The sequence below is a fragment of the Mixophyes fleayi genome, chromosome 5, assembly GCF_038048845.1.
Source record: "Mixophyes fleayi isolate aMixFle1 chromosome 5, aMixFle1.hap1, whole genome shotgun sequence".
Lineage (NCBI taxonomy): Eukaryota > Metazoa > Chordata > Amphibia > Anura > Limnodynastidae > Mixophyes > Mixophyes fleayi.
The window spans coordinates 226202493-226228734 of NC_134406.1; the positions used below are offsets into that span (position 1 = coordinate 226202493).

At 38.9% G+C, this 26242-nt stretch overlaps 1 protein-coding gene and 1 long non-coding RNA gene across 3 annotated transcripts in view; one reads left to right on the forward strand and one right to left on the reverse strand.

Moving 5' to 3' along the window:
• Positions 1-26242, reverse strand: part of NSMAF (neutral sphingomyelinase activation associated factor) — a 53757-nt gene that overhangs the window by 14344 nt on the left and 13171 nt on the right. Inside the window, exons 9-23 of the mRNA XM_075213559.1 lie at positions 26122-26174; positions 22953-23082; positions 19421-19492; positions 18079-18187; positions 9988-10164; positions 6404-6483; positions 5782-5872; positions 3863-3926; positions 3663-3714; positions 3462-3582; positions 3208-3339; positions 2704-2746; positions 2146-2309; positions 1476-1584; positions 565-623 (exon numbers count right to left, since the gene is read on the reverse strand). Coding sequence (XP_075069660.1) covers positions 565-623; positions 1476-1584; positions 2146-2309; positions 2704-2746; positions 3208-3339; positions 3462-3582; positions 3663-3714; positions 3863-3926; positions 5782-5872; positions 6404-6483; positions 9988-10164; positions 18079-18187; positions 19421-19492; positions 22953-23082; positions 26122-26174 — 1456 coding nt within the window. The remainder of the gene's footprint in view (positions 1-564; positions 624-1475; positions 1585-2145; positions 2310-2703; positions 2747-3207; positions 3340-3461; positions 3583-3662; positions 3715-3862; positions 3927-5781; positions 5873-6403; positions 6484-9987; positions 10165-18078; positions 18188-19420; positions 19493-22952; positions 23083-26121; positions 26175-26242) is intronic.
• LOC142159031 (uncharacterized) lies at positions 10244-17689 on the forward strand. Of its 2 annotated transcripts, none has more exons than XR_012692897.1 (2): positions 10244-11735; positions 16178-17689. It is a non-coding gene; the product is annotated as an uncharacterized LOC142159031 (long non-coding RNA). The 2 variants fall into 2 exon arrangements; XR_012692896.1 differs by lacking the exon at positions 16178-17689 and adding an exon at positions 13045-14911.

Sequence of the window (26242 nt, forward strand, 5' to 3'; positions counted from 1 at the left end):
ACACAGTTTAGCAAATATACCCCCTAGCCTTGTGAATACACTGAAAGTAAAAACACAGTTGTGAGTATGTTCACTGATAATCTTAAACAGCCACTAAAGCCTCAGTAAAAAATATTTACTCACTCCACTTTGTCCCAAAATAAACACACTTCCACCGAACTTTGAGGTGTTGTCTTCAACCCACACTGGTAACTAATATTTGTGAGAATGCACCCTATCCGTTTATTAGGAACCAGTCTCTCGTGAATAGTAGCCATGGGGAGCACGGTGGTTAGCACTTCTGCCTTACAGAACTGGGGACAGATGTGCGAGAGTTCTCTGTACAGCGCTCCAGAATTAGTGGCGTACTGGTCATGAAGGTCCCCAGTGAAGTCACTGTTTCCTAGTGAATTCATAGGCTACACTCAAATTTTTCTTCGACCCACAAATAATGTCTGCCGCCGATATTTGCAGACAATATGCATACTCCCGTATTTGAAGAATGTTCTGCTCATACCGGATCTCTGGGACAAGAACCGGAGATATTTCATATGTTGTACATCAAAAGTTAACCTTTAGACTAACCTTGTGATGTTGTAAAGACTGAAGATCCATTAGAAGATACAGCTATGCCAGTAACAGCCCTGCAAGTTATAAGTAATTATCAGTCTCTAGGAAAACAATTAAATTAATATTCTCTCACCCACTTTGATTTCTCCAGGTGGATATGTATGAATCAGAAAAATCCTGAAAACATGAACTGTTGGTAGTCCTTGAGGACTGAACTTGGACATCACTGTTCTAGATAATAAATTCAATATACTGGCTGAATTATCTAGGAAAACCTCATAATTCTAATAAGATGATCCTGCAGTGTATTCACCAAGATCCAGAATTGATCTTTGGAATCCCCTTTAATTAACCAATTAGATCTGCAGGGAAAGAAAGGGGGCACTTCATGTTGAAAATATAAAAAAAAAAAAAAGCCTTTAAAAAAATATTATGCATACCAGTGGTGGAGGAACTGCTTAACACAGTCTCTGTGCCTGTACCTCATCTGGAGGGCTAACTGGGCTGTTTGGAGGCAGTACATTGTGTTAAGCAGGTCCTACACACTATACGTCCAATATGCATCATTTGTTTTTAAGAGGCTGATTTTAGTAAAAGTATTTTCAACATGTAAAGTTTCTTTCCTAATGTGCATATGCATATATAAAATCAATAAAAAAACTAAATGGACTTCTCCGCTAAAGTTGGATAAAACTCACAAAAAACAACAACATTTCTGAGACACCTGACATGACCTAGTTTGAAGAAAGTTTGTAAAACCTTTCTTAATGTTCGATTAATATAATTAGGTACTTTTTTTTGTAGTGGTCTTCCTAGATTGTTAACTCTTTTTAACCAGGTTCAATTAAAAAAGTTACAATACAGAAAATAAAGTCAGTTTCTCCTATTCTCAGTAAAGTTGAAGTTTACATCATTATTTAACTCACTCTTTGTGAATCTTGTACCCGCCATCTATCTGGAATTTGGTAATGTTGCTCCAGGAAAGTGTCTTACTTTCTTCTGTTAGGTCTTCAAACGAATCCTCGCTGGGGGACACTGTTGAGATTTATTAGATGTTTACTTTTTGTGGATACATGGAAATTTGAAGTCAATTGAAGATATTTGGGATTAATCCTCTTACTTACCAAACACATTAAAGATCTCACAGAGATATGAAGCCATTTGCAGGTATATACTATAACAAGGGACTCATTTAGTTAAAGTTCTCTGTATTTCTGAAAATTCATTGCACTTTACAAAACATTACAGTATATTTAAAAGGGGTTTTAAAATAAAAAAATAAAAAGATCTCCCTCCTCCAACCATTTATTCATCATCCCATAGTGTTGTTGATAGCACATTATGGTGCTGGGTACCTAAACAGGTGGAGGGAACGATAATTGCGGGGGTCACGGAGTTGATTAACTCCCAAACTTAAAAAGAATATTGATTTTATTATCCTTTTAACATTTTTCTTTCAGGCAAAACAATATTACTTGCTCTTACTTGTTGTATCAGTTGGCTCATTCATAAGCTGTTCTTGAATGGTAGATCATATGAAAAAATATCAATTACAGCTCAAGCAACACCCTCAGTGACAAGGGGTCTCAATCATACCTGGGGATTCTGCTGTGGACATATTCTGACTGGAACACCGTGAAAAACATTTAGGCTTTGAAAAAATTCTCTTTGGATGAGGTTTCATAAACAGTTGTTTTGGTGTCTGACCAAATTCCAAAATTTGAGTCAACATAGCAATCTTCTGATCGGGATCCTCAATACTGTAAAGAACATAAAAAAAATAAAATAAAAAAATATTACTTTATTGAAACCGCAGAAAAACAAATACATTTTTCTGGGATTAAAGGCTAACACACATATATAGTGTCAGATATAATTAATTTTAAACAGAGCATAAAAAGAAATTAAATAAAATTTGGTGAACTCCTGTTTACAGAGGCACCATGTGTGGAGCCTTAGAATAGGAGGCTATTTGAAGACACAATGAGCATTATGTACTAAAAATCATTTTCCTGCACTAGGAGCATAACATTGAAACATCAAACCTTGCAGATAAGAGACGGTGGAGTGCAACACTGCTATTGAAACATAGATCTAAATTATGATTACAGCAATATAAAATGTATATCAAGAAAATAAAGATCAAAGCATTACCCTTTTAAGTCAATTTCACCTTCATACGTGACTGGATGAAACACTAGGGAAGACAAGGACATTTTAAATAATGCAAGTGAAAAAAAAATAAATTAATAAGATTAAGGAAAACTCCTTGAGGAGTAACTGCTAGATGCGCAGGTCTTCATAACTTTGCACCCTGCAGCTCCACCACAATCTAACCATAACCTCTCTTGCAGTCTAACCTTATGGTCTCCCTGCTGCCCACACCCTAACTACACCCCCTTTTCACCCTCTCGAGGCCCAGATATCAGCAGAAGTCACTGCGGGAGTTGTTGCAGATACAGCAACCAGCAAAGTCCTTACGATAAAACTGGAATGCAACCTCTTGAGCAGCTGTGGTCATAATATAGAATAGCTGCAGATACATATTGCTCGCCATTTTGCAAAACAATTGTCTACATACTCTCAGAACAGTTACCCTATTGTGGCCTTTCCTTCACAAATTGATGCTGTTCCTGCAAACATTTATTCAGCCCTTACCATTACTGGCAGCAACAGCTTCACTTCCTCTCTGCTTGCAGCCAAATATCAAATCAATCCATTCTTGAAGATGGTCAGACACATATTGACTTTCTAACGCCTCTCTGTTTCTTTGCAGGAAATCATCAGGATCTAATTAAAATGACAAATACAAATAAAAAACAAAAAACCAAAACCACAGAAGAACATGGTACAGACTACCCCAATAAATACAAATAGTACATATCCTAAGTGCCAAAACAGGTTTCCATTACCTGATGCCCATGGAGGAATGTCCACATCATCAACCAATTTTCCCCCTTGTCTCTTCCCCAGCTCCAGGTTCAAATGGTTTAGCAAGAAACTGCTGTCATTTCCATAAAACTCTGGAATTAACTAAAAATAAGAGTGAGGTTAAGAAAAAGAAAAAAATTGACTAAGGAAATATATATATGAAGACTGTACAATTAGATCACCTCTTTGAAGTCAGTCACCCCATCTAAGCAGTTTCTCCATGTTTCAGCAATACTAGTATATAAAACAAAAAACTTGTTTCAATACAAATTTCTCTAAATCTTCACTGTAGATCATACAATGCATGCAAGCTTTCTATAACCAACTATAGGCCGAAACCTTCATAAAAAAAAATAAAAATAAATAATAATATATTACCAACCTATTGAACATCCTATCTGCATGGTCAAACTTCCCATTTTGGATGCAGAGCATGTGCTCAGGGGCTGCAAAAAGAATGATAATTTTTATTGACTAACGAGAACGCAGACAGAATCTCCCAGTGAATTAAACCAGCATTATGAATTGCACTTACAAAATAACCAGCTGCTGTTATGGAAAACGGGAGCTTCCATCATGACATACAGAATGTTAGCCATAATTTAAAAAAACAATTTAACAATTATGGAGGAGAGAGAGAAAGAGAGAAGGTGGTGGTCGGGTAGAGATAGAGGAAAGGGAGAGATGGAGAAGTCAGAGAGATTACAGAGGTAGGAGAAGACTAGGTCGAGGGAGTGACCAAGGCAGTGGGTAGAGAAGGAGGTCCATTGTGGGAGGCCAAGGGAGGAGGAGAGGGTGAGCAGTTTAATGGACGCAGGGTCAGTGGGGTTGTCGATAGGGAAGTTAAAGTCGCCGAGGATGATGGAGGGGAGGTCAGAGGAGAGGTGGTGAGGAAGCCAGGCGGCGAAGTTGTTGATGAAGAGGGAGGTGGGACCAGGGGGGCGGTAGATGACAGTGACACGGAGGTGAATGGGGTAGAAGAGACGGATAGAGTGGGCTTCAAAAGAGGAGAAGGAAAGTGAGGGTTCAGGGGGGATGACACGAAAAGTACAGGCGGGGGAGAGGAGGAAGCCCACACCACTGCCTGGACGGGCTCTGGGTCTGGCGGAGTGGGTGAAGGAGAGGCCGGCGGGGGAGCCAGATTTCCGTAATGGCAAGAAGGTTAAAAAAGAGTAATACATATACACACACACACACACACACACACACACACACACACACACACATATATACACACACACATACACACTGAAAGTCTCAGTGAAAATTAAATTTAAATTACAGTAAATTACTGTAGACAACTGTTGCACATATGTATCTGCTGGCACCGACCGACATGATACTTGGAGCTTTGTAACAGCATCAAAAGCAGAGTACTGTAATAAACTGATGAGCTCTCCTGGCTTCTATTAATACAGCACTCTATCTTTAGCTCACTTGCAGTGGCTAGACAAAGATGTTGCCCTCGACCTCTAATTGCCACCTGGCTTGATGCATGAACACCAGCAGCTTCCTGGCAAAGTGTTCTAGAAGGGACTCAATATCAATTCTTGGTGGATAGTACCAAGTGCCAGGTTTTCACCAATTCATTTTAAAGATTGCAAGACATTTTTAAACTAGAACAATGGTGTAATCTGTGATCTTTTGCATGTTTTGTGACAGATTACAATGGGATAAAAACAAAAAAACACAAATAAATAAAAAAAAAAAACCAAAAAAAAACAACCCATAAAATATGGATCATGTTGCACTTGAGCATGTCCTGTTAGCATTGAATAAGTGTAGGCTCAGGGTCAGTGGATATTTAGTTATATTTCCTGTGCTTTCCATTACAAATGAAGAGTCAATGGTTACATCCAGCCTCCCCAACGAATGCAATGTTTTGTCACATGGCTGTTGCCATAATCATTTTAAATTCTGTATATAAACACAGTGCAGGGACAGTTTCCTTTACTTGTGTACTCATGTTGCCACCTAGGCCATGTCCTCCAACACCTGGTTCATCCTAGGAGCTGCACAATACAGAATAGTTTGAAAACAAAATATTTAATTGGTTGCTGTTGGCAAAAAACACAATTTTCTTTCTCTAAACTGTACTAAACCAATTACAGAATCCAATTGGTTGCCCAATTTTCATCGATCTCCCCCAGTGTGTCATGACCACCCATGAATGTTGACCTTGACAAAATAGCGTCTTGGCATTTGTTTAATAAACACTAATGTGCTTTCCATATGCAGTAATCTTTACTAATGAGAACTTAACATTTACAGTAGATCTTTTAAAACACGATGGTGCCTTACCAACTCTGGCTAAGTAGAAGAGAACATATCCTGGGGAAGAATAGTGTCCTCCGTATATAAATTTTGGCTCCGGCATTTCGTGATAACGTTTCTACAAGAAAGTTATTTGAAAAGAATGAATTAGAAAGTAGAAATGAAGTACTCATCTACTAAATTTGCAGAAAGGGAAGAAAAAAAAAAAAAGTGTAAGAATAATGTAATAATATTTTATTACAAAAAGAATCTCCCAATGGATAATTAAGACTTTAGTATTAGAAGTAATCTAAGATACTGTACAAAAAAAATAAATCAATTTACATGAAATTTTAGGCAATATTCTTCTTATCTATAGGGAGTATTAATTGATACAACATTTTACCTTAAAAGAATGTTATTCTACTGTTAACATTGCAAGATTAAACTGTGTGTATTTAAATACTATAATAAGCCTTGAGTTTTATCAAATATAGACAGAATTAAAGTACTGACGATATCTAATGGTGACAGGCTTGTTAAAAGAACATGTTAAGTTATCCTGTACAAAGCATTTTACAAAGCACATGTGTGTATGAAGGTTGGAATTTTAAAGCAACTAATGTAAATGCAGTATATAGTAAATTTATATCTCACAGTAAATACATACCAGTAATTGTTGAAGCCTTTCCTTATTTAGAGCACCAACAGGTTTACTCAGGTCCCGGAAAGTTTCAGGAACGGTTAAATCTTTGAAGAAGGTATGAAACATTACAACTAAGTAAACACGTTTCTATGTGATGAGGCGACACAAATTTAGACCATCTGTTTTGTTCTAAAAATCATATTTAAGAACTAAATTTATGAACAAATTGCAAAAGAACTCCAGAGTTGCCTATGCATATTTTTTTAAATTAAAGAAATGGATTTTACGATGCATAAAGAAAAAATAAAAATAAAAAAAATTATTTATGGGGGACACTGCAATAATGGGGTATAGAATGTGAATCTGGAGTAAAGGCACTTTAATGCAAACAATTCAAGTGGATAGCTCCTACTACAACCGTCCCATATGGAGCCCTCCTCAGTTTTCATACAACAAATCCCAGAAGAGAGCGCCTAACTAGGCGTAACAATAAACAACTTATAATGTAAACAATGCAAGAGCAAGGGGAGGGAAAGCAGTGCTCCCCAATGGAGTCACACAAATGGATTTTAAAAAAATAAAATAACAAAATCCTCTTCTCTCTTTCATGCCATTGGGGAAACACTGCGACAAGACATACCAAAGCAGCCCCTAAACTTTTCGCCCAAAGCTAGTATCCTGAAACACAAAGCTCTGCAACTTGTAAAATTGTGAAAAGGTTTGGACAGATGACCACGTAGCAGCCTGGCACAACTGTTTGACTGAAGCACTGCAACTCGAACAAAACCCCCCCCCAACAGCACTAGTCTAGCCGCTTGAACAGGAGTCAAACTGAATGTAAGCCAAAGAGCAATAGGTTGCTTAGATGTCAGTAAAACCGCACTTTGTGGCCGTGCAAAAGTCTTTAGTCTTACGAACGGAAACTGTATGGTCCATATAGCACCTGAGGGCAACATCTAGAAGGTGCAAGGATGCTTTAAAAGGCTGTGATCTAGGACAAAGAAAGCCATTCGTAAGAGCTCCGAGCACCATATTTAGATCTCACAGCTCTATGGGATGCACAAAGAACCCCTCGCAGAAACGTTTGCATATCGTTTATGACCACCAACTTGCGGTGAAAGAAAATAGTCTCTTCCCAGAAACTGCACGTTTCCGGTGGTCTCCGAGACCTTTGTCAAAACAGTCCTGCAGAAAGGATAGAAAGCAGGAAAGACTGAAGTGTGAAACCTGACCTGCACACCACTGAATGCAACATGTACACACACACACACACACACACTCTGCAGAAGATGGTTTTCAGTAGCCATGCTGTTAAAGCCAGACGACCACAAGAGCGGCAGCGAGGAAGGCCTTGTACCACCATCCTGTGCAGCCAAACAGAATGGAGGTAGGCGTTCTGTTTTTAGCTTCTGGAGCATGAAAATCATAGGAAACGGGTATACCAGACAAAACGGTCATGAAATAGTCATGCCATCTGTGTACCATGCAGTTGGATCCTTGGACTTTGCACAGGAGAGAGGGACCTTGAAGTTCAGTCGGGATGCCATTAGATCGATCTCTGGCAGACCTCAATATTAAATCAAAAGAGCAAAGATCTCTTTGTGAAGGGACCATTCTCCCAAGTGGATCCTGTTGCAGCAGAGGGAATCAGCCTCCCAGTTCTCCATCCCTGGGAATGAATATGGCAGAGATCACTGGAACATAGTATTCCGCCCAGTACATGAGCCACATTGTTTCCCGCACTGACATGGCACTGCATGTTATTTCCCCTGATGGTTCCAGTAGACTACTGCTGTAGCATTGTTCAACTGGACCATCAAGAGCCAGTCGTCTAGAACTCCTTGACTTGAAATGAGCGCCCTGTAGATTGCAGAGAGTTCTAGAACACTGATGGGCAAGGAGGATGCCTGGGTAGACCAGAACCCTGGAACCGGACATGACCGATGACCACATCCCAACCAGGTAACCAAAGGTCCACTCCCACTGACCTTTGACCAGATTTGATCTGGTCAACAATCACATGAGGGAGCGATGCATGACTGTGGACAGCGATAACCTGACTCTTCTCAAGATATGGTCCAAAACCTCCTATCATCTGAAGCTCCCACTGGAGAGACTGTGAATGAAACTGGGAGAAGGGCACAACTTTGAACACGAATACCATGGTTCATAGCAGTTTCATGCAGCAAAGAAGCACTTCTCGTTTGGCCAGAAGGGACTTGGAGGGCATGGTTCTTTCATTTCAAAACAAGACCGTGACACTGTGCCAAAGTCTAGGACAAGAAACTGCATCCGTTGAGCAGGAATCAAAGACGACTTGTGTAGATTTAGAATCCAGCCATGAGATTCCAGAGAACTGAATAGTCAGTTAAATTAGCTGTAAGAGAACACATTCGGACTGCGCCTTTAACAAATCATCCAAATAAGGGACAAAAGCGATACCCGAAACCACAGGAGAACGGCCACAATAGCCAAAATTTTGGTAAAAACCCTCGGGCAAGACCAAATAGTAAAGCCTGGAACAAATAATGCACCTTGCAGACTGCAAAGCGAAGAAGACACCGATGTCCTTTCTTTTTGGAGATGTGCAGGTAAACATCCTTTATGTCGAAGGATGCCAGAAATTCCTTGCTTCATCTCACGACTCCATCAGAAACTCCAGAACCTGAACCTGCTTGTTGAAAGCTTTAAGATTGATTCGATATCAGGCGAAACAAACCATCCAGCTTTGGGATCAGAAAGAGGTTGTAGCAAAGTCGCAAACCTCTTTCTAAAGGTGGGATTTGATTGATTACGCCCAAGTCTAGAAGCTTCTGGATAGCCTCCTGGAGTGCCAGCCTCTTGAGAAAGCATGAGGACAGACCTGTGGTGAAGAACCTGCTCTGGTGGAAGTTTACAATGTCTGGACATAGCCTTGAATCACAATCCTTCAAACCCAGGCACCCGAAGTTCGCCACGGATCCTGAAATTGCAACAGGCAGGGCCCCACCACAGAATTGTGGCAGGTTATCCCGTCATGCGTTGGTATTGTCTGACAGATTGGTATCCCCACCACTACTAGAGCCCTGCCCTCTATGGGAACCATAGAGGGCAGCTTTGGTGGCTACATATATGTAGCCACCAAAGCTGTACTCTCCTCTAAGGAGATCTGCTGGAACTTGAGAGGAGCTGGCAGACTATAGGGGAGAGGGAAGTCTGAATGGTTACTTACCTCCGTTCAGGGACCCTGGGTGAAGGTGGCCCACAGGCATCCCGCCCCCCAAGGTGACACCCCCAATCATTTGCAACAGCCATAAAACAAAAAAAAAAAAAAAAAAAGCTTTTTTTGTTTTGTTTTAAACACACAGGGTAAGAGCCCACAGAAAAAACACCCTGCTCCAGAGGGCACTTTATGAAAGCGGAGAATGATGCCAGATGGGAGGGGCATAGTTGGGAAGGAGCTATCCACTCAAATTGCTTGAGTGTTAAAGTGTCTTTACTCCCGATCCAACTACTAAAGCCCATTGTCACAGTGTGTACCCCCCACGGCAGGAAAGAGTGTATGTAGTTCAACCACTGGCTAAGGGCTCTTTAACACGTATACAATTCAAGGTACGACAGTGTTATACCCAGGTCAGAACTAGTGTAGTCTGCAATGATCCAAGGAAATACAGGATATTGGGAAAGATCATTGCAGCTCCGATCTGCAAGGTTATTCAGATGTAACAGATACTGGTAATTGGAGATATGGCCCATCTGCCACTGAAGCATGTAGCTGTCTGCTGTGTGTTCAGTCACATGGTTCTCTGTAGGAAACAAGAGAAAATTATTATTACCTGCCAATTTCTGGGACGAACAGTATTCATGAAAATGCAGACAATAGGAATGTTAAATATGATTTTTTGTTAAGGCCTCATAAGGCCTTTGTTCAGCCATTTTATTGTAACTTGTATAGAAATATTATTTGCTAGAAGAGATTATTCATTTTTCTGTTAACTTGCAGTTTTGCAATATGTGAGCCTATGGCCTTGAAGTTGAACTAATAGAGAACACCTGAAGAATGTAACCAGTTATGAAAACAATAATGAGCTTCATATCCAGCTGGTAGTATGGGAGCTGTATCCATGGTGTTACACATAGTATATCTCCAACTCCCCTTGAGATAAGAAATAATAGGCTCATCTGTCCTTAGAAGGGGGAGAAAAGTAAACACCTCAAGAATACGTGAGAAAGTTAATCAGTAGCGCTTCTCATAAACTAGTGGTATAAACTATTGTATGCATATGACGTAGGATTCATTTATTCAGTAGCCTATAAAAACCTGTATCTTTGTATCAATAAACTAGAGAATATTCCTTGTATACAGAACTTGGTCTGTGTCAATTCTCTCCAGCTGATTGAAGCGCTTCCAGATATACTTGACACCACAGGCAGACTTGGGTCAGAATTTTAGATCTAACAACTTGGAGGTCGCCACAGAGATTCGCTGTCCAGCAGGCTACAAGACAGACAACGGAGGTTTCCCAGCACATTGAACCCCAACATCCGCGGTCAGTAGATTTCTACTCGTTGGTCTTCCTAGTCTGGGTCACCTCATGTCTGTCTGAGGCACCTGACACGCGAATTTGTGAGTCTCAAGTATCATCTGATTAATATAATACAGTATTAACCCAATTTGTTTACTGTAATTGTATTGTTGATTAGATTTTTGAAAGATGATTGAATTTTGAGTGCATGTGTTTGTACCTATGTATGATGTATAAAGCATAAAAGTCACATAAGACATTGATCAAAGAAGCATGTAATGGAATAGAGGGATTTAGAGAGTTATTGTTTTGAACATTGAGTGAACATTTTAGACACCATCCCCAGAGGTATATCAAAGAAGGGAGATTCTGTAATCTGCCCAAATTGTGTAAGAGAGATTTCCAAAAGACCTTCGTCCCAGATACTGTCAAAGAAGCTATTTAGCACGGACATCCAGTACAAGGAGTCCACAGAACGGGACGTCCAGTGCAAGGACAACCCACAGAAACTAGATAAGAGTCCCGATTTGGACTCAACAGAATACTGTCAATACGAGTAATATAGATAGTAAACAAATGACAGCAGCTCCCTCATAGATATGATGCACAAAGACTTAAGGAAATGGGGGAGTAGAAGGTCTGCAGGGAATTTTTCAAGAAAGCGGGGATAGCCAAAGATATGTGTGGATGGAGAAACAAAGGTGTTGCAAGTGGTAATGTGACAAGAACAAAGGGGTATTGAGATCAAACCCCAAGAGATTGTTTGAGGTGGCACAGGAAAGTTAAGAGATCTGAAAAGTCGAAATATATGTGGATATGCTAAATGCATCGGAAGCTGAATAATGAATCAAGTAGGTTGTATATTATAAATGTATGTTTGATCCTGTGCAGCTGAATAAGTGAAATGTGCCCCTCCCTTATTCTGTGTAAATGATTTCAGTGTGTTGAGATAAGAAGCACACTGTTTTTTGTTTTTTGACAATGTATGAAAAATTGGAAAAAATGTGTCCGGAGTGCTGATTGATGATAACATGTTGAAGCTAACTTGTATTTAGTGTAATGCTGGGACTTGTAGTTCCACAGCAGTAGGCTGGAAGATGTCAGTTAAGTTTTCTTTCTCTGTATGTGAGTTTTGTCTCCGTCTTACTGCGTGTGAGAGAGATCCGTGATAATTCACATTGTTTGTTCTCTGTCTTAGTGCTCTATAAGGGAGATGTTTGATTTACTTTAAATCACAATGTTTGTCTGTCTTGTCCGTTTTTTACAAGAGACATGTTTCAAGGTTGAAAAAGTTGTACATTCATTGCTTAATGATAAGCTTTTAAAAAGATACAAAAGAAGTTTTAAAATGTTTGGTCCGATTGCACGGACAAGATTGTAAATAATGTACATTATCACTATAATTACTAGTGTCAGAACAAAGTTGGCTGGGATCCAACAAGCCGTTTCTGTATTTAAACAAAGTAATTTTGTTTTTGAAGTTGAGAAAAATAGCTTTCTCTTTAATGAAGTTGAGAATTGTGGGAGTGAGCTTACATGCAGACATTAAAATCTGTTTTTATCTGTGTTAAAATGGCGCTGATGAATGTTCTCAGAAATCAGGAGGGTTTGTTATGCCTTTAAAGAAATGTTACGAGATAAAATGTCGTCTGTGAGCGAGACTTAAGTGAATATATTTTTACTTTGAACACGAAAATCACAGAATCTAGAAATATGTGTGAATATTTGGTCACGGGAGAGAGATTTTGTTGAGAAAATGTTGAATGATTTACAGACACAATGTATTGTGTCTAACGAGAGTACTCTGATTTATGAGACAGTGCTGCTTTTAAAATGGTTGAATACTTGGAACCAAGATTCCAGATTGAATGTTTCTAAACCCGGAAATTTAATTAGTGTCATTTAAAAGGGCTGTACTAAGAGATGATAAGAAAGGAGTGGCTTTGAACACTCGCCCAGGTCTCGTCACTTTGACATTCTCTATTTGTGAAATTAGGGACTGCCCCTTTGAGGAAATCAAGGCATGGAACGCATAGCGTCACAGTTAAGCTTTCAGCAGCTGTTCACTGGTTACCTGATAACAGTATACACGCATGTTACAGTTACAGTAATTCCTAGTAAATAAATGTTAATCTCTATGCAAAAGTTTTTTATTCACAGGTCTCCAGCTGCAAAGACCCATTAGGCAATCCAGATTGCATTGATTTAACTTCCAATGCACCATCTTTGCACCACAACAAACATAAGTATAAACTAATGAAGGATTTAAATAACGTAAACTCTTCTGAGTAATGATTACCTTGTTTTGGAAAGAGATATTAGAGTTTATGTGCTATTCGCATAGCAAATGCATGAACTAGGTGGTTTTTCTGTATGTGCAGAAAGCAAAAGGTTTTTATTTGTATCCTCATTACAGTTTTGAGTAAATCAGTGTTTGTAAAGACATTTACTGCCCTTATTTACTGTGCTATAATTGTCATATACTGTAAATAATTCTTTTTATTGTGGGTATGGTAATGCATTGATGGGAATTCTATATTTTTACAGAAATGAAAAAGATTTAAGACTTTAAGAGCAATTGTATGTGCTCCTGCATTAGCACTTCTGGATCATAGCAAGCCATTTATACTCTCCTCTGAGCAGAACCAAATGTTTAACCAATTTTAAGCTGAAATAACTTCAGCGCCAGCACTGGCTTTGCCAGATTATGACAAGCCTTTCACATTATTTTGTTATGAAGTCAGTGCACATGTACAAGGAGTACTGACACAAATACATGGTCGCAAGCTAAGGTCACTTGCATACTACTCTGCTTTAGTGCTTGAAAAGAGTATAGATATTGTGCTAGGACACCCAGTTACCTTAACGGTATCGTACGTTGTGACAGAAACCAAGCACAAGCAAAACATTTGTTACCGGCCAGATTTACTAAGTATGAAGATATACAGCACAAAGGACATTCCCTCCTATTGTGAAATGAGTGACATATAACACTTGCCGAGCGCACTGTGTATTTTCTTCCTCCCTTTCCTTTTTTATTAGAAGACAAAAAAAAAAAAAAAAAAGGAAGCACAAGAGGCCCCAGAGCCTCTCATGTTCACAGATATATGTTAAGACCTTCAGACAAGGGGAATCTGAGTAAACTGTATTTTAAGTTTTTTAAAGGTCCAAGGGAGACCAGAGAGGGGAGTTCATTGATATTAGCAGGAGGAATATAGATTGCACGTTATTTTCCTTTGCTGTGCGCTGTAGATGTGTACTAGACTAGAAAGGAAACTCAAGTTTGGAAGAACCAGACTCAGGCCCATAGTAATGTATAGATCATTATACATAATTAGAAAATTCTAATATGAAAGTTTAACCCAACCAAATAAAGAAAAGAGCAACCCATGACTACAGGGGTTTATACCCAATGCAGGAATGTGTTTGTGAGTATTGTGGCCCAACACATTATTATATACACTAATAGAACTGATGATGTGGCTTATTAACAGGTTATTTAAGCTAAGTGTTTCTCTTCCAGAAGAATTAAAGTTACCACATCTGTCTTAACCGTTGTACTGTACACTCCATCTAATGAGTGTAAACTTTGTGGAACTCAGAAACCAAGAACCTTTTCCTTGGATTCCACATGCTCCTTACTGAAGCCTATCCTAATGAAGTAGCACTGCTTACTCCCAGTAACGTTACACTTAAGCAGTGCACAATGTTGAATCCTGCTGCCTTATTGCAGCAAGTTTCAAAAGATGGGAGAAGTACCTGTATATATTGGGGTTACCCTAGGGATTTGGGGGAATTCCATTCCAGCTTGAACAGAAAGAAAGAAAAAAAAAAATGCAAACAAAATTTTTCTGAACATGATTGCATAGAACTAATGAAACAAGAATCTTTGGTTTTATCTCACATTAAAGATAAACCATTACCAGATGCAGACATCACTCTTTTTGTAGATGGTTCACACTATCACATAGATCCTGTCCCGTATACAGGGTGTGCTGTAACCACACACACAGAAATAGTGATTCAACAGACTCTACCGAGTCACATGTCAGCACAAGAAGCTGAACTAAAGGCCCTGACACTTGCATGCATATATGAAAAAGGACAAAGAGTAAATATTTACACTGATTCAAGTTATGCATTTGTAATTGCGCATGATTATGGCCCTGTATGGAAAAGTAGGGACCTTATGGGTTCAGCATGCAAACCAGTCAATATGATGAACATACCAGGGCACTGTTCACTGCATTCCAGCTGTCCTCCAAACAGTGATGAAGGTGAAGACACACACAGAGATACTACCCCCGAAGCTAAGTGAAATAGACCAGGCCGCACGAGAAGCCGCCATAGCCCCAGTACCCCAAGGGGAGTCTATTTACATGGTGACCCCCTGACCCCTGTTTGACCAGAGCACACTCCAACTTATGGAAAGACAAGCAACAGAAAATAAGAAAAAGACTTGGGCAATACATGGAGCACTAGAAGTGCAAGGAGTGGTGTAAAGGTCAGCGTTTGTGTCTGCCAAAAGTAGTTTATCCCATTATGGCCAATATAGCACACGAGAAAGTGCATCTGGGAAAAGATGCTATGGTTGTACTCACTAGCAGCTTATGGATAGTACCAGGGTTCGCCCAAGCAGCACAGTCGTTAGTGGCAGAATGCCTAGTCTGTGCACAAAGTAACCCGAGTAAGTCTGTCCTATGGAAAAGCACACCCCAGACATAATATCCCTATAAGAGGATACAGATAGACTTTATAACTTCCCAAATGCTCGGGCTTTGAGAATGTGCTTGTCTGTGTCAACTTCTTTAGTCACTGGCTGGAGACATGGCTGTATAGAAAAGCAAATGCTAAAGCATTAGCCAAGAAAATTGCGAATGAGGTAATTTGATGATATGGTGTACCAGAGGTCATTGTAAGTGACAGAGGGATACACTTTACGGGGCAAGGATTCCAGAAACTATCACACCCCCTACAGATCCCAAAGTTCAGGATGTATGGAGCGCCTTAATGGTACACTGAAATTGAAAATGCAGAAAATAATGGCTGAAACAGGTCTGCCATGGATCTCATGTTTACCTGCACTCAGTAAAAAATACTGCTAGGAAAGACACAGGTTTAACACCATATGAGATATTGTTTGGCACAGCAAACAGAACAGGCTGTTATTTTCCATAGCAACTACACCATGTATATAGTGATTTGTTGAATTATGTTGCCTTATTATAGAAACAACTAACTGAAATACATGGTCAAATATTCTCCTCCATTGCAAACCCTAATTTTGATACAGGTACCCATAAACTGCACCCTGGGGGGCTGGGTGGTCGTGAGAAAGCACATCAGGAGAAGTCTTGAACCCAGATACAAGGGTCCTTATCAAGTCCTGTTGACGACTCCCATGGCTGTGAAAGTACAGGAAAGAGACACCTGGATTCACGCATAACACTGCAAAGTCTTCAAATCAGGGGAGTCTTGTTCTGATAAATAGAAATGACTGTCTCATTGTATTGATATGTCTTGCCAGAATAATTGTGACTGAAGTAGGGATTAAGGCCTCCCTAACCCAGTATGAAACAGACAGTTAAGTGACATATTGCCTATGCCACTGTGAGAAACATATGGGAAGGAGTGCTCAACAATTTGCACTCATAGTAGAGTAAACTCTGAAAATGTCTTTGTGCAGATGCATAACCTCATTGGTAAAGTTGTCAGTAATGATTCATGTTGGATATTGGAAATATTGGCATTAGTAGCAAATGGTTTTGCAATCCTGTTGATCGTATAGGTGATAATGAAACTAAATATATGGCTGATTAAGAAGTTACTGACACTTGATTGTTGTCTCTCCAAAAAGGGAACCACTGAAAATCCCGAACCTCTGATGATCACAGAAATTACTTCTGAAACCTGACCAGACTATGAGTGTCATGAATTATTTGGACTAGCAAAGCCAAAGAACTGCAGAGTTTGCAACAAGAAACTACTAAAGATTGAACAAAGGACATGCAAGGCCTGCAGAACTACAATAGACTCATTAACTACCTACTAAGAAACCATCTTTTAAGAAACCATCTTCTAAGAAACCATCTTTTCTAGACATGGACATTTGCCAAAATGCATCTCCTCATAAATCAAGTTAGGACAGGGAGGATCACAGGCTTATTAGTGGGGGATGAGTTGACAGATTCCTAAGGGGACCAACTCTATGCATGTGGCCTCCTACATGTGTATAAGTACCTGCTTATTAAGAATGTGGTTCTATAGATAGGATTAGGTAGGTAGGAGGAGAAAGGGTCGAAAATTGAATAAAAGATGGGAAATGTTAAATATGATTTTTTGTTAAGGCCTCATAAGGCCTTTGTTCAGCCATTTTATTGTAACTTGTATAGAAATATTATTTGCTAGAAGAGATTATTCATTTTTCTGTTAACTTGCAGTTTTGCAATATGTGAGCCTATGGCCTTGAAGTTGAACTAATAGAGAACACCTGAAGAATGTAACCAGTTATGAAAACAATAATGAGCTTCATATCCAGCTGGTAGTATGGGAGCTGTATCCATGGTGTTACACATAGTATATCTCCAACTCCCCTTGAGATAAGAAATAATAGGCTCATCTGTCCTTAGAAGGGGGAGAAAAGTAAACACCTCAAGAATACGTGAGAAAGTTAATCAGTAGCGCTTCTCATAAACTAGTGGTATAAACTATTGTATGCATATGACGTAGGATTCATTTATTCAGTAGCCTATAAAAACCTGTATCTTTGTATCAATAAACTAGAGAATATTCCTTGTATACAGAACTTGGTCTGTGTCAATTCTCTCCAGCTGATTGAAGCGCTTCCAGATATACTTGACACCACAGGCAGACTTGGGTCAGAATTTTAGATCTAACAGGAACAACTTTTTTTTTTAACTCAGTATCTCAGGGATGTCATTTGTTTCTAGCAAACTGGTTTCCTGTATTTACATAAACCTAGTTCAAACCCCTAAAAGCAGCTATTCTCCGTGTATGTGGTACAGATGCCCTATAATACAGTATGTTATTAAAAAGCATGACCAATAAGATATATATATATTATATATATATATATATATTATATCTCTCTCTATATACACAACATACACGATTTACATGCATAGAAGCAAAATAAAAAATATGAAAATAAATATGTAGCATCAAAACTCGAACCTAGATAAGCTGCAATGTAGTAGTATAGTCCATCACGATCTTTGGAATTGTAAAATTTAAGGTATATATCAGAGCACAAGTCGTTTTCTGTACAAAACACTTCAAGTCCCTAAAAACATAATAAATAAAAAAAAAAAATGAATGAGTTAATGTAGCATTACATTAATGTAGCAATAATCATTCAAAAATAAAATATTTATTCAGAATTTATTTATAATGGATAGCGAATTGTTCTACAGTTCTCATGATGCCAACTAGTCAAAAACAAAACACCGATTTTAGAAATGGTACATATTAAGGGCAAGAAATCTGTGGACTGGCAATGCTGTCAGTCAAAGAGCTAATTTGTCCACCAAGAGCATTTCAAGGTACATGTCCCCTATAAAACGAAAGCGACTAGTTGTGCAGGTGAGCGAACATGGATATGACCTTAAAAAATGTCACATCTAAGTACATTCTACAACCACCCCCTTTCTTTATTTCAACTTTCAAGATTTTCACCAAACATACTGTGTTTTAGCCTCATTTATAGCTTCTATTAATGATGAAAGGGAGATCTGTCTTTATTAGATGTACCAATTCTAATGCCATTCAGGATTTTTTTTTTTTTATTACAATTTGGCTTTTCTGCAGAACACCGGATCTCCAGGAATTTAAAGGGTGGCAGATAAGCAAATGTCTTTTGGCAATGTCTTTGGCAGAGAGAAACAGCTGAGCGCAATCTTGTAAAAGTAAGAAATATGCCCAATAATGCACCCTCTCCATCCCTTAGCACATACAATTGTACTGAAGTAGTTATTGAAACGAGATGTCTTGTACCTAGTCCGTATTTGGCATGAAATGCCCTTGATCCTTCCAAATTCTATAGTGTGTGTGTGTGTGTGTGTGTGTGTGTGTGTGTGTGTGTGTGTGTGTGGGGGGGGGGGGGGGGGGGGGGGGGGGGTTCAAACTTCTACACTACTGCAGATGCCACAATCTTTCCCCTCCAGAAATCCATGAGCTTCTCGAAGACACTAGGTGCATGGTACCGCAGAAGGGAATATGCGTTGCTGCATTAACACATTTGTGGTTTGTAAATGACCCATATTATCTCTAATTAACAGACATCCAAGTATGGCCAGTGCCTGTTTTAGGAGATGAACTCCCAAAATTTCGTTAATTTCAGGATTCCCCCTTTCTAGAGTTTAGGAGAAATCAGATGATGTATGTAGAATCCTCTTTTTGAATAAACAGCTGTCTTCATCGCATCACTATACATTCATGAAGCTTACTGGGATAGTATAGCAAAAGATCCCATTTAATTTAATTCACTTATTTAAGCCTTACTTATAACATAGCTTACCACAGGCATCAGCATGTGTCTTCTTTTATATATTCGCCGAATATCACCCAAGCAGATATGAACTACAGGTTTCTAGAAAAACAAATGACAAATATAAAAATCCCCTTTCGCGGCAAGTGTTTCTACAATAACATTCAAAACAATGACAATTCCCAATCCAAGTTGTGGTAAGTTTTAAAAAGTGTGTAAAAATGGAGAAATATATTCCATAACTGGGGTAAGAAAATAAACGGCCAAAAAGAATGATTTATGCCGCTTACTAATAGAATAACCATATACATTAGGGGCTAGATTTACTAAACTGCGGGTTTGAAAAAGTGGAGATGTTGCCTATAGCAACCAATCAGATTCTAGCTGTCATTCTGTAGAATGCACTAAATAAATGATAACTAGAATCTGATTGGTTGCTATAGGCAACACCTCCACTTTTTCAAACCCTCCGTTTAGTAAATATACCCCTAGGTCATGAAAGGTTGGGCTTAGTACTTGCAACTCATGTTACAAGTAGTAATCCAATACACCATCAAAACCTGTAATTCAATTCTATGTATTAGTTATAAACAGCTGTAGAAGTAGCATACGAGACATGCCAAATACATTAGAAGCTGAACCAGGGACTGGTTTGGGACCTACCAAAAGGAATCAGAAGGTCCACAGGTTCTTGGGTAAGAACAGAACTGTTACTTATGCGAAATATACATTCCCTACTTCTTGTTCCATTTTCATCCTCGTAAGTCACTTTAATATATACCAAGTGTCCAATTGAAAAATAAACAAAACCAAAACTGTAATCACCACAATTACACTTCAGGTCAGTACATTTATAAGGGGAAAAAAATTATTTTGAATACCTTAGGTTAGAATGAGTAACGCCAACTTTTTCATATTGCTTAGAAAGAAAGTGATGCTTAGTGATAATGAAGGACATTACTGTAATCACAACCAAGTTTATACATTGGCGTAGCTTTCATTACCTCCATAAAAGGAAAATTATACATAAAATATTTAGGACACTAACAAAAAAAAAGCAGTCATCCAAGTGTACTGTAAACCCATCGGTGTGGAATTTGTATGTTCTCCCTGTGTTCGTGTGTGTCTAGTCTGGGCGATCTGAGTTTTCTCCCATACCCCAAGACATACTGGTATATTAAGGTACATTTTGTCATAAGTCAGTTAGAGTGTGTGCGTGTGAGGTAGGGAATTTATAATATGAGCTCCAATCTAACAGTGGCTGACGTGAAGGATTGCATATTCTTCATACAGCACTGCATAATAGAATTGGCGCCAGTGGAATATTGAAGTGGTGGTATGGAAAATGAGTGAATGGTATTTGATAGATTTAAAATGAAATCAGTAGAAGTGGCTATACTAAACCATTTTAACCACTGATTGGGGATTATTATAATAAAATAGTAAAAGTATTTTTCTTCCATTGAAATTACCTTTTTTTTAAAATTTATTTTCTTTAAAATTAAACTTTTCCCGGTTCTCCTAGTATAGTGCTCACTTTAGCCCTACTTATGACTGAAATTAATAATGAGGGGGAATATCAGGGCTGCCTATATAAAGGCGTCACTTGTGTGTGAACCCCATTACATTTCTCAGGATGCGTCTAGAACCGTGGTCTCAGAAGTGCAACATGGAAGTGTAAAATGTGTCCTATTAATAGTATAGGACAAGGTCTGAAGACGGCCAGCTAAGAGCTGGTGCAAAGACCAAGCTCCTTTTCAAAAATGCAAAACTAAAAGCACCAGTCTGCCTACTTAGTACAGTGCAAGGGGCACACTCACTCGACCAAACTTCTCCCTTCAGCCAGTGCAAACTCCTGCTTCTCTGCAACGGTCACCATCTGGCTCCATAAACCTATGCACTTTGATGGAAGTCGAGGTGCAAAGCTAGGTTTGTCCTGTGCCTTAGCCTTTTTCCACTTCTTACAGTAAGTGTTTAGATGTTTTGCCAGAAACTGTTGAACAGTTTTAACTAATAAAAAAGGCCCCACCTGCTCTCAATAAGTTTTAAAGGTTAACTCCACTTCTGTCTACCTTTAGTGCTTGCTAAAAAAGGTACAAGCGGATGACTGGGAACCACTGGTTTAGACTGTTACAGGTACCTAACTGGGTGCTGTGGTGATCTCATAGGTGTGCCCCGGCTAGGGCTGGTGGTAAGCAAGGCAGGTGACTACTTGCCAATTAATTTGTGTGGCTGGATCATTTATAAATAACTTGCCGTATAAATATATTTAAAATTATTAGCGCAATGTGCCAATTTATAGAATTGCAAATGTACTGATTTTTGATACTATGCATTAGAAACGTACTGATATCTGATGCAGTAGGCATATATTTGAGGATATCTGTTGTGTAACTTCGAGAGGAAATCCTCGTTTTAGTTAATTAAGCCTTTTGATGTGCGAGTGTCACACTTCTTTTTAGCCTGAAAGCACAGTAGGTGGCCATTCCCTTTCTTTCCCGTGCGGCCTTTCATCCTGTATGTTAGAACATATCTGAACAATAAACAGCACGATATGGGAAATCAGATTAGTGTAAATTTTGTTAACTATAAATTACATTTAAAATCTAAGTTTAAAGAACATCTATCTCATAACCTGATCTTAATCTTTAAATTAAATATTTCACACTTTTTGGGGGTTTGTCAGAGAAGGGGGCAGGTTTACCCCCTGCTAGGTTGTGTCCAGAACTGAATAAAAGTGAGAACTGTGACCATATAGTATCATAACATCTTTAAGTTCTGGAAAGATTGCTAGTACCACAAACTGTAATTGTCCTTATTAGGACACGAGTCAATAAAACATCACCGCTTCAAGACCCTGTACTTTGAGGACTACTAACCTGCTGTAATTATTGTGACCTACAGATTAGGCTAATCTAATCCGTTATCCAGCTGTTCTGAAGTTGGGACCCAGCATTCCAGTAGCAACTTTCTGTCTGCTACATTGCAGCTCTGGTCAGTGTGATAGACCAGGGGGAACCCATCCACAGCATTCCTGAACTAAAGGAAGAGGGTGCCCAGTGAGGGGGTACACCAGCAGCGAAAGCTACCCAGAAGGAAGCGGTTCTAGGTGCTGGTGCAGGAGCCAAGTGGTGGCAGCAACAGGAGGGGTGCATTTGGGATAAAGAGAGGCGACTGTGGCAAGGCAAGCCTAGCCGGTCCCCAACACAACAGACAGGGTGGCATAGAAGGTCCAGTCTGTCACATTTTGGCATAGGGGTGCCTTGGAAAAAAAACCAAAAAACGATGGAGAGCCTAAGCGTGCCTTGAACGAAGAAAGTTTGTGAGCCACTGGTCTAAAACTATAAATACTAGTAACTTGAGAAGTAAAAGGAGAAAGACGTTGGGCTTGTATCATAAATTTCATACAATAGGAGAATTAATGCTAAAGTGGAGTTCGCTTTCAAATATATTCCAGTCAAAATATGGTGACCATAACAGAAGATTCCTGACTTTGGAAAAAATATCTAGAAATGCAGAGTGTTAAGTAGATCAAATATAAATAAGCTGTTTTACTACTTACTGGATAGCCATTTAAAGGCTGGAAATAGAGGTATTTATCTGTGATGCACACATGGCCAGGATTGGAGATCAGTGGTGTTACCATTTCTGCTTCACATTCCATGTTTGTTGTTTCAGACACACTTTGAAAGCTGAGGGATTTGAGTAATACATCATAATATTAAATGCAGAGTGCCAGACAGTGAAGAAAACAGAGAATACATATTACGGGCAGCCAAAAGAAGTGCGGACGTGGAAAGAGGCTAGGGAGGACCCTGCTTGTGAGAGCCTACAACCTCTAGTACAGGCCTGTCCAACCTGCGGCCCTCCAGGTGTTTTTAAACTACAAGCCCCAGCATGCTTTGCCAGTAGACAACCTGTTGATAGCTGGAAGGGAATGCTGGGACTCGTAGTTTCACAACATCTGGAGGGCCGCAGGTTGGACAGGCCTGCTCTAGTATATATGAGTTAGTAATCACCATTGAGTGTCCCACGTAATAGCTACCGGTAGTTATCTTTTCACTCATTCCCTGTCTAGTTCACCGAAGCATCTCACTACATGGCTGCTAGAAATCAATTAGAATTAATGTCACTTATAGTTGCATCAGTAGGGAACAATATGCATTGGATACCAGTGAAATAGCCACACATGACAAATCAAAGCAGTTGAAATCAATGGGTTTGTCTTTTTGTGTATTAGAAATTCAGAAACATTACGCAATTAGTTTTTCTGTTCTTCCTGGGAGAGAAGGGGTTCTGTCCATTTTTTTTCTCTCCTAGTTGGGTTAAAAACATAGTTTGTACTAGACTATGTTTGGCCAACAAAAAAAATAAATACAAATGGTTTTATATTTAACAGGAATTTTGGCTAATAGAGGTGCAGGGAATATGTATTTTGGCCAATAAAATGCAGTCTAACAGGTGCTATGTTTATTTGATTTGTAATGTTTCTAAGCGATGGTGGGTACAAATAACTTTACAGATTTATTAAGCAAGAAAGTGCAGAAGAGCATTTACAAGACAGTAAAACCACACAATTCCTGACATCTTTTTAAAATTAACTTAAGATAATTTTACACAGCTATTTAAAGGATATCAAATTGAATTGCTTAATGTCACGCTTATAACCCACAGTGTAATTATGAAAATAATATTCCATTAAAGATTCCTAAACATATTATGTTCTGCCACAGAGCAAAGGGTTACTTGTGCTATAGCCTAAATATCTGTCCCTGTACCCTGCTGGTGCCATCGGAGATCTGCAGCGTCGGTTTCAAGGCAAGTCTGTTTATATTGAAATCGGGTTTTGCTAAATTAGGGTTTTATTTGTAGGCCTCCTCGTTGTCGGATTTGTGATAATCGTGAAAACAATCACCACCGCTTGCTACTTTCCCTGATGCTGATGTCAGATAATGGAGCATCAAACATAGTTTACTGGCCCTTTTGGACAGAGAAGTTTTGGTAAAAACCCGTGGGTCAAAGTTCAGCATATAATCACCATGAGCAATAGAATTGATAAATAGAATACATCACATAAAACATGTTTGTGAAGATCTCTTAATATACATCCCCTGAAAGTAGTCAATGATGATATACACATTCTATAGAATGATGTAGCCGTCTTATGAATCATCCTAATCATTTATATGTGCAAAAAAAAAAAAAAAACACTTGTGGGAAAGGTTTAAAAAGCAATGAAATTATATTGTGAATGGTTGGTTTTATTGCTATCTTTCTGTAAACAATGTTAACTTGTAGCCTGTCTTTTTTTTTTTTTTTTTTTAAACCACAAATGACGCAATTCTAATTCTGCATTTTCTCTGTCAATTTTTGCTGTATTTAAAACAAAAGTACTTTACATTTAAATTTCTGATTGTACTCTCGTAACCTTTTCAGCAATAAGCATGATGCTATTTCTTATATTAAACATTTAATAACAGTTTGTTTTTAAAGGACTCAAGTCAAATAGTCTATATCTCATTACATTTATGCAGGGAGTGGTTTGGTTTATAGTAACTGACTAAAATCAGGTTGTGGCTGTAAATTTTTTTTTTTTTTTTTTTAAAAATAAATAAAAAAAGTAAATAGTGAGTGTCTGAATAGCATTTGTTGCCAGACCAAGCAGCTCTGATGAACCCCTTCACACCTATGTGTCACATATGCCCAGGTGGGTATTGTCGTGACACTTACAAATAATGTTTGTGAATCCCACTATACCACTCTCCTTTTCCAGTTACAGTCACCTTGTTCAACTGTAATAAGTTTGGGATTGGAGATTTCTTCCTCTTGGCTGTTAAGGGAACACTTGTTCCTCCAACATATGGTCAGTGCATGAGGGATTTACCCCACACCGCCGCCTTTTACTGAAGCTCTCTAAATGTCCTGTATATTTACAACCTTATGTAGGGCGAGCTGGTGTCAGCCCAGAGAATGTCGTCTCCAAGCCAAGCCACACATGCAATCATAATCAGCAGCAATATCAGGCAACAGGCCCCATATTGCAGCATGCTTGATGCCAACACGAGTCAGTCCAACAACCCAAAAACAGAAAGAAAAAAACCCAAAAACAATTCTACTATTATTGTTTATTTATAAAGGTGCTACAAGATCCGCAGCACCATACAAAGGGAAGTAGACCACTGACAGATATAAAGAACAGCAGACAAGGAGACAACATACTGGAAGTGAAACAGCTGGTACAACATGAGAACTAGAGGGACAAAGGCATCATCTAGTGCATTCAGAGTGTATAATAGGTAGTGAGATAATATGCAGGCGGTGGGGGCAAGGTCACAGATGGTCAAGGTGGAAGCAGACGAGAAAACAGTGAGGAGATCTTACAATCTAGAAGGGGGAACAAGGGAGAAACAGAGGGAGGACGACTTAGGAGAAGGAGAGCTGGGAAGAACAGGCGATTTTTGAGGGAGAGATGGAAGCGTTGAATCAATGGAGGAGCACACAATATATTGGAGTTAATTCTTAGGAGCATTGGCTACTACCTGGTGTTGGTTAGCTCTGGACCACCATATGACCTTCTTAGTCTCCCAGTTCCTACTAGCAGGCAATCAGAATTCCAAAACACACAGCAATGTCTAAACTTAAATCTCAGACAACTGACAAATAATTTATAAGTGAAAACCATAACAAAAATTTAAATTCAAAATAAGTTCACACTAAACATTTTGACTAACCTGTTTTTATCGAATGAAGTCCTTGCCAAACGTGATTGCAGAATAGCAATTATCTAATCATAAACAAATATTTTACATTTTAGATTAGAAAAAAACAAAAACAAACAAACAAAAAAAAAAC